At 37.8% G+C, this 13,818-nt stretch overlaps 1 protein-coding gene across 1 annotated transcript in view; it reads right to left on the bottom strand.

Annotated features, from left to right (window-relative positions):
* LOC113645843 (neural Wiskott-Aldrich syndrome protein-like) overlaps positions 1-2,878 on the bottom strand; it is a 31,053-nt gene extending 28,175 nt beyond the window's left edge. Inside the window, exons 1-2 of the mRNA XM_047804280.1 lie at positions 2,752-2,878; positions 2,348-2,472 (exon numbers count right to left, since the gene is read on the bottom strand). Coding sequence (XP_047660236.1) covers positions 2,348-2,452 — 105 coding nt within the window. The 5' untranslated portion in view covers positions 2,453-2,472; positions 2,752-2,878. The remainder of the gene's footprint in view (positions 1-2,347; positions 2,473-2,751) is intronic.
* Between the last annotated feature and the right edge of the window lie 10,940 nt (positions 2,879-13,818).

Genomic DNA, 13,818 nt, shown 5'->3' with positions numbered 1-13,818 from the left:
ATAGGTGTGTGTGTGTGTGTGTTACAGGTAGAATAGGTGTGTGTGTGTGTGTGTGTTACAGGTAGAATAGGTGTGTTCGTGTGTTACAGGTAGAATAGGTGTGTGTGTGTGTGTGTGTGTGTGTGTGTGTGTGTGTGTTACAGGTAGAATAGGTGTGTGTGTGTGTGTGTGTGTGTGTTACAGGTAGAATAGGTGTGTGTGTGTGTGTGTGTTACAGGTAGAATAGGTGTGTGTGTGTGTGTGTGTTACAGGTAGAATAGGTGTGTGTGTGTTACAGGTAGAATAGGTGTGTGTGTGTTACAGGTAGAATAGGTGTGTGTGTGTTACAGGTAGAATAGGTGTGTGTGTTACAGGTAGAATAGGTGTGTGTGTGTGTGTGTGTGTGTGTGTGTTACAGGTAGAATAGGTGTGTGTGTGTGTGTGTGTGTGTGTTACAGGTAGAATAGGTGTGTGTGTGTGTGTGTGTGTGTGTTACAGGTAGAATAGGTGTGTGTGTGTGTGTGTGTGTGTTTTACAGGTAGAATAGGTGTGTTCGTGTGTTACAGGTAGAATAGGTGTGTTCGTGTGTTACAGGTAGAATAGGTGTGTGTGTGTGTGTGTGTTACAGGTAGAATAGGTGTGTGTGTGTGTGTGTGTTACAGGTAGAATAGGTGTGTGTGTGTGTGTGTGTGTTACAGGTAGAATAGGTGTGTGTGTGTGTGTGTGTGTGTTACAGGTAGAATAGGTGTGTGTGTGTGTGTGTGTGTGTTACAGGTAGAATAGGTGTGTGTGTGTGTGTGTGTGTGTTACAGGTAGAATAGGTGTGTGTGTGTGTGTGTGTTTTACAGGTAGAATAGGTGTGTGTGTGTGTTTTACAGGTAGAATAGGTGTGTTCGTGTGTTACAGGTAGAATAGGTGTGTGTGTGTGTGTTACAGGTAGAATAGGTGTGTGTGTGTGTGTGTGTGTGTTACAGGTAGAATAGGTGTGTGTGTGTGTGTGTGTGTGTTACAGGTAGAATAGGTGTGTGTGTGTGTGTGTGTGTGTTACAGGTAGAATAGGTGTGTGTGTGTGTGTGTGTGTGTTACAGGTAGAATAGGTGTGTGTGTGTGTGTGTTACAGGTAGAATAGGTGTGTGTGTGTGTGTGTGTTACAGGTAGAATAGGTGTGTGTGTGTGTGTGTGTTACAGGTAGAATAGGTGTGTGTGTGTGTGTGTGTGTTACAGGTAGAATAGGTGTGTGTGTGTGTGTGTGTTACAGGTAGAATAGGTGTGTGTGTGTGTGTGTGTGTTACAGGTAGAATAGGTGTGTGTGTGTGTGTGTGTGTGTGTGTGTTACAGGTAGAATAGGTGTGTGTGTGTGTGTGTGTGTGTGTGTGTGTGTGTGTGTGTTACAGGTAGAATAGGTGTGTGTGTGTGTGTGTGTGTTACAGGTAGAATAGGTGTGTGTGTGTGTGTGTGTGTGTGTGTGTGTGTGTGTGTGTGTTACAGGTAGAATAGGTGTGTGTGTGTGTGTGTGTGTGTGTGTGTGTGTGTGTGTGTGTGTGTTACAGTTAGAATAGGTGTGTGTGTGTGTGTGTGTGTGTGTTACAGGTAGAATAGGTGTGTGTGTGTGTGTGTGTGTGTGTGTGTGTGTTACAGGTAGAATAGGTGTGTGTGTGTGTGTGTGTGTGTGTGTGTGTGTTACAGGTAGAATAGGTGTGTGTGTGTGTGTGTGTGTGTTACAGGTAGAATAGGTGTGTGTGTGTGTGTGTGTGTGTGTGTGTGTTACAGGTAGAATAGGTGTGTGTGTGTGTGTGTGTGTTACAGGTAGAATAGGTGTGTGTGTGTGTGTGTGTGTGTGTGTGTGTGTTACAGGTAGAATAGGTGTGTGTGTGTGTGTGTGTGTGTGTTACAGGTAGAATAGGTGTGTGTGTGTGTGTGTGTGTGTGTGTGTGTGTGTGTGTTACAGGTAGAATAGGTGTGTGTGGGAAAACAACTCGGTAAAACCACGAAATTATTTTTTTTTAATCTTCTTTTTCTTTTTCACGAAGTTTATTAAAACAAAACACAACAAAACCCGAAAGGCGAACAAAACCATTTACTTATTTAATTAAAGCTAAAAAAAAAAAAAAGTGGGCTAACCAGCTTAGCTAGCGACTCTGGTGAGAATGTGTGTGTCAACACGAGGCCGTAAAACCGCCTTCAGTGTGACCTAGATAATAATAATAATAATAATAATAATAATAATAATAATAATAATAATAATGTCCCTGTGCGGTGGAACATGTTCTATACAGCTGAATAATTGTTAGTATTGTTACTGACCCGGACAGAAACCCAGAGTTCCGCATGAAAGAATAAAGCGGATAAAAAGTTGTTACAAACTTACAGAACATTTCCTGCCCAGGTGAACAAACAGTGTGTCGTTCTCCGGTCCTGACAGCAGCCTGGAGCTCGCGTTAGTCTGTCGCCTCTGCGGCGGATGTCCGCTCATCTTCCCGACAATTTAAATCACTGCAGGAAAAATAATAATCGCATGAATAAAACCTGTGATCATTGACTCGGTCACCGCGGCCTGCGGTCCGACTTCATTTCTACGTCTGTTCTTGTAAAGCACGATGTGTCTCTATGTTCTAATAAGTTCTGTAGCGGTCCGGAATCCTAGTGTTTTTCCATGGGGTCCTTCCTCAGTGTGTCCTGTGGATCCAGGAACTCATCATGGCAAGCAGTCTGAGCCAAAACACTGACAATCACACGACTGGAATAAAGTCTGTAGGGAATGTAAAGGCTTACGAGTCAGTCATATGTGTGGGGCAGGTGAAGAAATACCCCAGATCACACGTTACACACGATTACACACACATACACGCAGGTACTTCCGTAAGCTGATCGTCTGTAAGGAGGTAGGTGGGTGGAGCCAAGGGAGTCAACCAGGGATGACGTGTGATGTCAATCACAATAAGGAAACCTCTGATGGAAAGCATCCAATGTCTGAAGTGTCTTGGCTTGGAATAGAAAATACAACAACAACAACAACAAGCAGCACGTCGGTCTGACTTGTTTTACAGCAAGAAGAATGCATTAATAACGTGTAAAAACGCACAAAACGACAGTGTGGGATTATTTGTGTCTGTTTATTATAAGGTTCAGGCAAAGTGGGAAAACTGGGAGAGGAAAAAAAGGGGGGAATATTGTGGAGTGGATTAAAATGTGCCTCAGAAAAATGTGATTTCTTTCCCAGTGAAAGGTGAGAAAGTTGAAACCAGTCTCTGTTTTCCAACGTCCAGAATTTGTGTGCTAGTTTCAGGGCTTTGGTGTGGTTTGTGTTATATAGTTGGGGCAAAAAAGTGAACGACTACAAGTTACATTGACTAGATAGTAGTATATAGAAAAATATATAATGTGTGTGTATATATATATATATATATATATATATATATATATATATATATATATATATATATAAATAAAATTTCAGTTTAACTCATTTCACAAGAAAAAGTCAGACAAGATGATATGCATCGTTTTTAATCAATAGAGGGATCAAAGTTTACCCAATAAGCCTTTATATAAGAACAAATATCAGTTATTATTCAGATATGTTGTCACATATATAATTTACAATAAAAACATACTTTTAATTTTATTATATGCAACAAACACCATGTGACTTTTCTTATTTTTATTAATATCAGCCTGCTTTACTAAATCTAACGTCACGAGTTGCTGATTTTTTTTCATCCTGAGCTCAGGTTCCTCAGGTGTGGAGTTTCACAGCTTTGCTGTGCTAGCATGTGCTTTCTCATGGTTCTCAGTTTTATTTCCACCTCCCATTAACATGCTGGTAGGTGACTCCATAAAGCCCCTAGGAGTGGTCATAGCGAGTGTGTGAAAGCGTAACATCTACACAGCAACTGCTGACTTAGGGATTTTAAGAAACCCTACAGATAATATGAGCGGAAACGGAACATAAAAAAAACCCTTTATATTCTTTCTGTTTACACACACACTGTAGATATCTCTTTTGTATTCACATACAGTCATATCACCGTGAACAGACTTCTGTTTGAATTATGTTAATGTCTGTGAAAAGTCACATGGTGTTTGTTGCCTATAATAAAATGAAAAGTATTTTTTTATTGTATAAATGATATATGTGACAATATATCTGAATGATAACTGATATTTGTTGTTATATGAAGGCTTATTGGGTCAAATTTAATACCTCTATTGATTAAAAACACTTCATATCATCTTGTCTGACTTCTTCACAAATTTTTTTTAAACAAATCTAATGGATTGATCTCTTGGGTATCCTAAAATTCTTGTCAGATGTGTTATAACTGAAAATATATACTGTATATATTTTACTAAATACATGTCTCGTGGATGTACCATAAAAATAAATGTAACTACAGAGTTACTATAAATGATCTCTCTCATTCAGAGACCATGATTCCCAACAACGCCCCTGCCGTCTGTAGTCGGGAGACTAAGGGTGTAAAACTGTGTGTGATTTCTGGGTGGGCGGGACATACAATCTCTTCTCTGTCAATCACAGTGACTGGAGCCAATGGTGGGTGTCAGTAAGCTCATGCCTGTGGAAGAGATTAGAGAGTACTCGGAACAGTGCTCTCAGGTCCTCTGAGATATGTGACGTACGTCCTGTACGTTATCCTTCACTCTCCTTGGCCGGTTGCTGTTATATGATAGGAGCGATCTGGCTGTTGGGGAGGAAGCGAATAAAGAAATAAAAACAAATTATAGACTTTGGCAAATCAGTAAGATATAAGAGTAATAAAACACTTCAAGCTCTATTTTGATTATATGTCCAATAGTCAAAAATATGCAAATAATATTTATATATATGCAATATATGTGCAAAAAATATGCACATATTTCTTTTTTTATTCTTGATAACCATGATTTCACTGTACATTAATTTAACACCTGTCATGTTTGTGACATGGAGAAAATTTAAATACTCTTAATCACGATATAGAAAATACAAAAATAATAACATTAATAGCAGTAATTAAGTTCTATTATTGGATCCACTTTTTTTAATCTAGCAAGCATAATGGACATAATTAGCCTATACAACGGTACACATTTTTGCTGCAATTCAGAAAGTTGTGTATTGTCTCTGAGAAATCGACCGATAAAACTGAAGCCCTTACATAACGTTCACATATAATACAGCAATCTAGCAAGCAGCTATACATTCATCTGAACCGAAATCGACAGTCAGTAACAGTTAGCTAGATAAAGTAGAGTTTGTACACATAAGAAACAACGGTATCACTTTCAAATAATTTTAAGAATGAATTTTTAAAGTTATGCAACCCATGTGTTTCCTTTCTGATCCTAATATCTGTTGTGGGTGTATGATGTGGCCTGAATATTTGCTGTAGTGTGAAATTACAAACGCTCAATGAAAGGAAAAGCAAATAAACATGTGTTCTGTCCGTTCTTGGAGCCGGTCAGAGAGACAGCTGGACTAACAGATGTCTGTCCTTCTCCAGACGTTCTCTATGATTTTATAACAGTTTGAGTTTTCATTACTGCTTTTGACCATCAGATCTCTGGTCTTCTACTTGGGCGGATTTAAATTCTGCAAAAAATACTTTTTGCTTGAAATGCAGCACATTTTTATATTCTTTTCATTTTTTATTTTATTATTTATTTATTTTTATTCTACTCTTCATTGCTCTACAGTATATCTATCAACTTTTCAGAGGATCTCTCCTTTTACAACCATCTTCAAGTCATTCCACAGGTTTTCAGAAGGATTTAGATCTGATCTCTGGACCATTCCAAAGATACCAGATACTAGATACGAATCTCTATACTGTACACCTTCCTTCTAGTTTTTTTGTTATGCTGCCACCACCATTCTTTTGTTCTTTGTGTGTTAAGCTCTATTTTTTTGCACCAAACATGTCTTTTAGTGTTGTACCTTGGTCTGCTCAGACCACACATTTTCTTATGATTTTGGGTGCTTGTATGTATGTTTCGCAAAGTGTAGGTAAGTATGGTTGGGTTTTTTTCGTAAGAAAGTGCTTCTGTCTAGTCATGCTAGACACCTAGAAAATAAGAGATATATTCACACAGAAACAATGGTGGAGTGGCTAATCATGGGAAGTGGGAGAATTCCTGGATGTCTGACGGTTGGCCATATTTCATGTAAGTGTTGGATTAAAGTGTAAATAAGGACTATTTGTTGTAGCTGTGCTCTGAACCGCATAGTCTTATAAACATTCATACACTCAAACACACAGTGGTAGCCTAATAATCATGCCCCTGTTTGCCCATACAGGAGGTAATGGCACAATAGAAGCTACCCTTATGAGATCCCTAACAGGTCAGCTGATTTCAGGCTGGTCACATGACAAATGTACAAGTTTACACTAAGACCAGAGTCTAGTCTTCTTAGCCCCCTTTTGCTTTAATCAGTATGGAAAGTTAAAAAAATAAATAAAGAGGGACATGAAAAGTCTGGATTAAAAAGATAAAACTCCAAAAAATAACAGCCTTGATTTCACCTTACATAGTCTTTGAATTATAGAACCGCTTTAATATAAAAGCTCCGACTCTTTCCAAGGTTCTATTAAGAAACCTCTTTTTTAAATGCATGTGATAATCTCAATGCAAGTCATACACCTGCAAATTACCCCCAGGGAAAAAAGTCACAACAGATTCTTTGCATATTTTAGATAATGGGAAACGTACAGCTTGACAAGCAAAGATTTCTCGGTAGCCCTCGTCTTCGAGCTACTTTCGGTTTTGTCTTCGGTCATTTCAGCGTAAAGACATTGCAGGGATATTTATGAATGACTGGTTTGTTTGTTTCAAGTGGCTATCTCAGTGGAAAGGCATTCGATATGTTTGTCTGAGACTCGAAGAAGCCCTATTCATATCTGCGTTACTAGCGCTTTACTGTATATGTTTCTCAGCAGCGTTTTTTTTGTTTGTTTTGTTTCTCTAAAAAAAATGTTCAGCTGAAAGGAAACAGGGTGGAAATAAATGAATAAATAAATGCTATTAGTGACATAAATTTATTAAATAAGTTTAAAGCGTACTATTTAATGTGTGGTTGCCGGTGTGACAAAATACTACTACTGTGTGACATATTTGAAACAAAATAGTCCAAAGTTGACATTCCTGTAGTCGTACTTAAGCCCTGCAGGCAGACAGTAATCACTACATCCCTCATCAGGTTTACAACCTTTTTTTTTATTTTTTTTTATTATTTTTTTTAACGATCATCCTGATGATGACTTGGTGAAGTCACCCTGGTGTCAAATTTTCTCTATTTGTCTTCCATGATACATTTAATGTTTTGGAAAGTCTTTCGTTCCCCTCTGCTGATCGTTATCGTGCGATCCATGCTTTGTAAACTCTTTGGCTTCAGCAGACAGATCCTACAAATCCTACAGCTTTACAAACTAATAAGAATAACTTTTATAATGACCTGTATGATGATCATTACTTGAATGTAGGCATGGTCACATGACCCATAATGAAAAGAGAGTCTACGCTTATAGTTTGGAGCCGAGTTAATTTTTTAGCCGAGCTTTCTTTATTTTTTTATTTTTTATTTTAAATATATTGGGAAAATATTGCCTGTTCTGTCACATTAAAGGTGGTTAAAAATCTTTTTTTTTACACCACAATATATTTTAAAATTTTCATATACACTATACGCGATTATACAAGTTATTACACAAACTGATGTAATATTTTATAATATTAGTTTCAACTTTGGCTAATTAAATCAAACTGAAATGTAATTCATTTTGATCACCACAACCTACTCAAGGGGTCATCGGTTGAGAATGATTGAATAATTTCATAAGAAAGTATTGTTATTATTATTGTTTTTAAGCTTTAAGCAAAGAATCCAATTTTTAGAATCATGTTTTTTGGTGGTGGTGGGGTGGTGGGGGTGGTAGTGGGGTTGTTAATCTTACAAACTAAACAAAACAAAAAATATGTGACTCCTGATGGTAGAGGTTCTGTTTTGCTTGTCTTAAAGAGAATATTTAACATTTCTGTAGTTTAATAATATAAAGAAACATTCATTGACTTTTTTTTAAATACAATTAAAATGTCTAATCAATATTTTCTATTATAAAATTATTATACAAAATATTATTTCTACAAAAAAAATTCCATATTAAAATTTTATACAATTTATACATTATATGCCATTTAAATTATACTGTTATATGACATTTGACTCATTTTTTCAGCTCAGAAACTGCTTTATTCTGGTCAGAATCTGAGATGGAACCGGGTCCTACACAAGGCTCTGGGTAGGATGCGCAATACTAGCAGGGTTTTGGAAAATGGGAGAAAACCACTGGAAACTCATTGCAGATGTATAAGGAACATGATGTAAATCTCCACACAGACAATAAACCTCAGCTTATAATATATCAGGTAACTATTAATATTATAATAACCAGCTGAGATTCTGTGATGCTACCAAAGGGCATACAGTACATTATTAGTGAAACTCATTATATACATATTCAAGATATTCATGAGGCACATCGTTTTAACTGGCTGTTGGAGAAGGCTGAATAAATTCCGCTACCTGACGTGTTTTTCTCAGACTGCGGGGTTTTAGGGGTAACACAAAGGACTTCTTGTTTGTCTCTGGCACTTGATGATCAAGAATGTGAGCCTTCGGTATATAAGCCACACCCATACATGTCTGAGCAGTAATGTATGAGAGAGAACCTGAAGAACCAGCTAGATGAGAGAGAGAGAGAGAGAGAGAGAGAGAGAGAGAGAGAGAGAGAGAGAGAGAGAGAGTCATTACAGAACAACAAGCCAGTACAAAAGCTGTTCAACTCTGTATCACCAGCTGAGGTTTCTGAAAAATGTCTCACCATAACTAAATGCTGTGAAAGCAAATGTTATAGCATTGTATTGTCTTTAAAACACTTAAGAATATGCAGGAGAATTGATTCCGTGTGCATGCTATTTGCTTTGAAACTAAGCTTGATCAATTAAAAATAAGTTTAAATTAATTCTATTGATTTTTACTAGCATGGTCCATACATCCATCCATCCATCCATCCATCCATCCATCCAATTATTTTCTATAGCACTCATCATACCCAAGGTGACAGGGAACCCGGAGTCTATCTTAGGAGACTCAGGGCACAAGGACAAGGGACATCCTTGAAGAGAAGTATAATCACACACATACACACACACACACACACACACACACACACACACACACACACACACTCCATGGACAATTTAGAATCAACCTACGACACACGTTTTTGGACTGAGGGAGGAAACCAGAGTACATAGAAGAAAACCCTGAAGCAGTGGGTGAACATGCAAACTCCCTCCACACCCACACACACCAGGTGTGAATCAAAGCCCTAACCCTGGACATGTGACACAAACATGCTAACCACAAAGCCTAGAATAATTTAACATTTTTTCTGTTCTATTCCTATATACTTTTGTGTTAGGAGATGTTCACCTTAAATTGGTTTGGAATAATATGACATGAAAACATTATTACTTTATTATTACTCTCTCTATATACATTCCTATAGAGTACAGTATGTAACACACGATGCAATAATTAAACCACACAAACTGTTATAACGTTCTTAGAAGCAACATTTAACTAATGCTTTAATTGTAAATATGCAGTTGGTGTGTGTAGTACTGTACATAGATAGATCTCAGCTCTGCTTACTGAGTCATGTATATATACACACACCTCACTTTCCACCTACATTTAGACCAAATAGAAACGTTTGAGCGTCTTTCTGCTGATACTTCCCAAAAAAGAAACCGAGGCAGAAATAGATACCTAAAGAAAGAAAAGGAGGAGAGCTTGTAGGAGGAGCAGAAACTATAACAAGTTTGTGAGATAAAGGAGATCATCCAGATAAACATCAAGGAACTCGGCACTGAAAACAGCTCTCATCCGAGTGAAGGTTAAAACAGAGCATTAGCTCAACCTCGGAGAGAAGACCGGTCTTTTCTTTCTTTTCTTTTCTTTTCTTTTCTTTTCTGTTCTTTTCTTTTCTTTTCTGTTCTTTTCCCAAATGTTGGGGTCAGAGTTACCAAACCCTTAAACCTCAGCATTATAATTAGAAATTCACTCTATACTCTTATTCAAAGCAACTTGCCTAAGTAAGAAGTGTATCAATATACAGAAATATGTTCAAAAAAAATAATAAAGAAATCATGGAACAAATATTGCCAAGTACATAAAAAAATCTATAAAACATAAATATTGCCTAGATATCGATTGAAGATCATTCGTGGGAAGAATTGAGAAACTGAGGTGTTCAGAACAGAGAGTAAAGTTACTGAGGAGTCACAGGGATCATCTCCAGCTTTGTATTTTGTATTATAATTGACAAAAGTCCCTAACGCTTTTACCATCACTTTACACTGAATTCAAATAACAAAGAAAAAGTAAACCCAATAATTATATTGTTTTCACAATTCACATTTGGTAAACATTGACATTAAATATGTCGTTGTGTTTCTCTGGCTGGTTTCCTGATACACAGCAGTTTGGTAAACTGGCAGATGGCAAACTGGTGACAGTCTGGACATGGGGTTGTTGGGGGTTGTGGTGCTGGACCGACACCGTGCTTTAGGTGTACGCTTGTGTAATTTCAGTGTGTCACTTACCCAATAAGTTCAGCTGAAAAAAACACATCAGACAACAGGGGTGTGACCTCAGAAACTACAAAACTACACAGTACTGATCTCAGACTGTAACTGTAGCGTCGCTGCCACTAGTGCTATTAGTTCAGATAGACTGGATTTTCCTTATTAAACCACTGACTCATGAAAGGCTTGGGTGGGCAAGTTAATTATTATGACATTGAATGCCTGTACGTTCCAAGGAAAATGTTTTTACTCCTTGCAAGTGTTTTAAAGACATTTTGTGTTTTTTCTTCTGTATACATCAGTAGACCAGGCCCAGTTTAGCATCCCAACAGGTTATGCTAATCTGTTGTGGCCTTCTCATGTTACACATCAGTGTGTAATTGATGATGCTTTCTGAGGAGAAGTGCAAGGCTTGTGGAGACCCTGGCGTTAAATTCTGCAATTCTGCTGGCGCTTTGATAGGAATGTTTCTAAGCACTATTATGTTACAGTTTAGTCAACGTTGATTTACGATGACTTTACAATCGTTTTCATGGCTCGTCATAAGATTACACATAATGCAGAGTTATTAGATGCAGAACAGAAGCACTGTATAGATCAGGGGGGTCCTTAACAGATGTTTATTGACCCTTTGAGGGTCTAAAGCAATGTTACTGAAGATATTTATATCAGCCAAAATTTTCTTAACCATCTCCATACTGGAAATATTTTAGTATACATCTACAGAAAGAGTGTTATTAGAGTAGATCAGATTCATAAACTGTTACATGATGCTCCCTGCTCTGGTATAAAAATATTTGATGGCAGCTGTAAGAGTGAAGGCAGATTTGAGGCTCTCAAGAGAATCGCTGTTCAGCTTAGTCTAATATTCATCTGACCAAGTATGCAGACATCATAACCAGGTGTCTGTGTGTACTGGCTAACAAGTGCACCATCATACAGACTTTGTGATTAATATAGTTCACATCTCACCAGCTACAGTTCACTGGATTTTGCACGGGATTGAATAGAGAGCTGTTTTTAGAATACAAGTGGGCGTAATTTTCCATTTTGTCATACTCATGCATATCATATAAGTGTATGATGTCAAAAGTTTCTTTTCATCTTGCACTCTTCTCGTTGCCCCTATCAGAGAAGCGCTACAGAATCCTGAGAGACTCAGGAGAAGTTTCTACCCTCAGGCAACCTGCCTACTGAATAAGGATTTAAGAGCATCTGGAGATTCCTCAGTTTGCACTCAAAATGTTTTGCTCACTGTATAGTCCTGAATAAATTGTATACTTTTCCCTACACTTGACTTATACTCATTTTATTCTCCCTAGACTACTACAATTTGATTCTATTCTATTATTTTATAATTTTGTCCATCATATTTTTATGTATTTTCTCCAATGATTTATTTCTAGTGTGTCTTGTTGCACTGTGGGATGAGTAACTAAGCTAATTTCACATTACAGCACAAACTAAAAAAAAAAAAGAACCTTGAGTAAATGCCTTTCCACAGCCAGAGGACCTTCCCATCATTGGCAACGGTTTTGCTGAACTCACAGCTTTTACAATTTTTTCAAGATAATGTTGGCAGCATTGATGGGTGCCAGATGGGAGTCTTGCATATTTTTTTACAATTATCAACCTTCCGATCAATCAACAAATTAACATAAGGCACAGTGAGTAGCAATAAGTGTCAGCTGGACAGATTTACAGTTTACAAGAGAACCAAAGACAGAGAACATAACCTAGAAACAAGAGGCACTACAAGAACACAGCATGAAACAGACCAGACACAAGGCCACAGGGATGAATAGGGGAGGTAATTGGGGAGACATATGGAGCAGTTATGCAGAGGCAGGAACAGGTTAAGGATCGTTCAGGGCAACAAAAAAAAAAACATGAATAAACCAAAAAAAATAAATAAAAAATACACAGGATATAAACAAAGCCTGCCAGAACGCCCCCTGGTGTTCAGGCAGGTAATAGTAAAAGGCATCCATGACACTGATAAAGCACACACTGCCAAACCTATTTCCATCAAAAGGTGTATTTGTTGGTACTGTACCTTAAATAATAAAGGCTTTAAAAAAAAGTGTTTAATTAATGTTCAGTGTTTAAGAAGGTTAAAAGTTACAGTGTTTAGGTTTCTGTGAATAGTTTTTAAAAGTGAGTGACGTGACATATGGCTAAGTACGGTGACCCATACTCAGAATTAGTTCTCTGGCTAATTTGACCCATCCAAAGTGCACACACACACACACACAGTGAACACACACTCGGAGCTGTGGGCAGCCATTTATGCTGCGGCGCCTGGGGAGCAGTTGGGTGTTGGGGGCCTTGCTCAAGGGCACCTCAGTCGTGGCCGGCCCGAGACTCGAACCCACAAGCCTAGGATTACGAGTCAGACTCTCTAACCATTAGGCCACGACTTACCCCCGACTTTTCTGACGTAAGGTGCAGATATGTAGGGTTCCTTTGGGTATAGAGTGTTTTGGTAACCTGGAATGTTTAGATGTCGTGGACACATGGGCTACCTGGAGATAAATGGGACTGCTGTGGATAGTATCACTTAAAGAACAGTGCGTTGGCTTTGAACTGTTTGAACTGACTCGTCTCTTGCACTAGACACTCACTCACTGAACATTCGATGGCTTCTTCAGGAAAGAATTAGCGCTGATGCAAAAAAAGTTCCTGGTTACACTTTCACAGCTGTAGAAAGGAAATTATTCAATCAGGCATTCCATTGTCACCCAGATGTGGACAAGTTCCCTTTTAAGTCTGGTTTCTCTCAAGGTTTCTTCCTCATATCTTCTCAGTCAGTTTTTCTTTGCCAACGTTGACCTCTGGCTTGCTCACTGGTGATTAAAAATAGATTTAATTTTAAACTTTGTCATTTTTATTCTGAATGTTTATGTTTCTGTATACCTGATATAGGACAATGTCCATTGTCCATCTGTTTTTTTGTTCCATAAATTATTTACAATTAATGACCATTAATCAATGGATGGTTGCTTAAGACTGCAAAATATTCTAGTTAGATTCCCTTAAAAGTTTTTTACTAGAATCCTTTGGGATTTCTTGACCAACAGAACTACAATTTTTAGTAAACTACATTTTTTAACAATATTTACCAGTAATTTCACCATCTTCTCCTCTCTTCTCTGGCCTCTTCTCTCTGCTTCCTCCATGAGGAATTGT

This window comes from Tachysurus fulvidraco, chromosome 19 (assembly GCF_022655615.1).
Source record: "Tachysurus fulvidraco isolate hzauxx_2018 chromosome 19, HZAU_PFXX_2.0, whole genome shotgun sequence".
Taxonomy (NCBI): Eukaryota; Metazoa; Chordata; class Actinopteri; order Siluriformes; family Bagridae; genus Tachysurus; species Tachysurus fulvidraco.
This window is presented reverse-complemented; position numbering and strand designations above follow the sequence as displayed.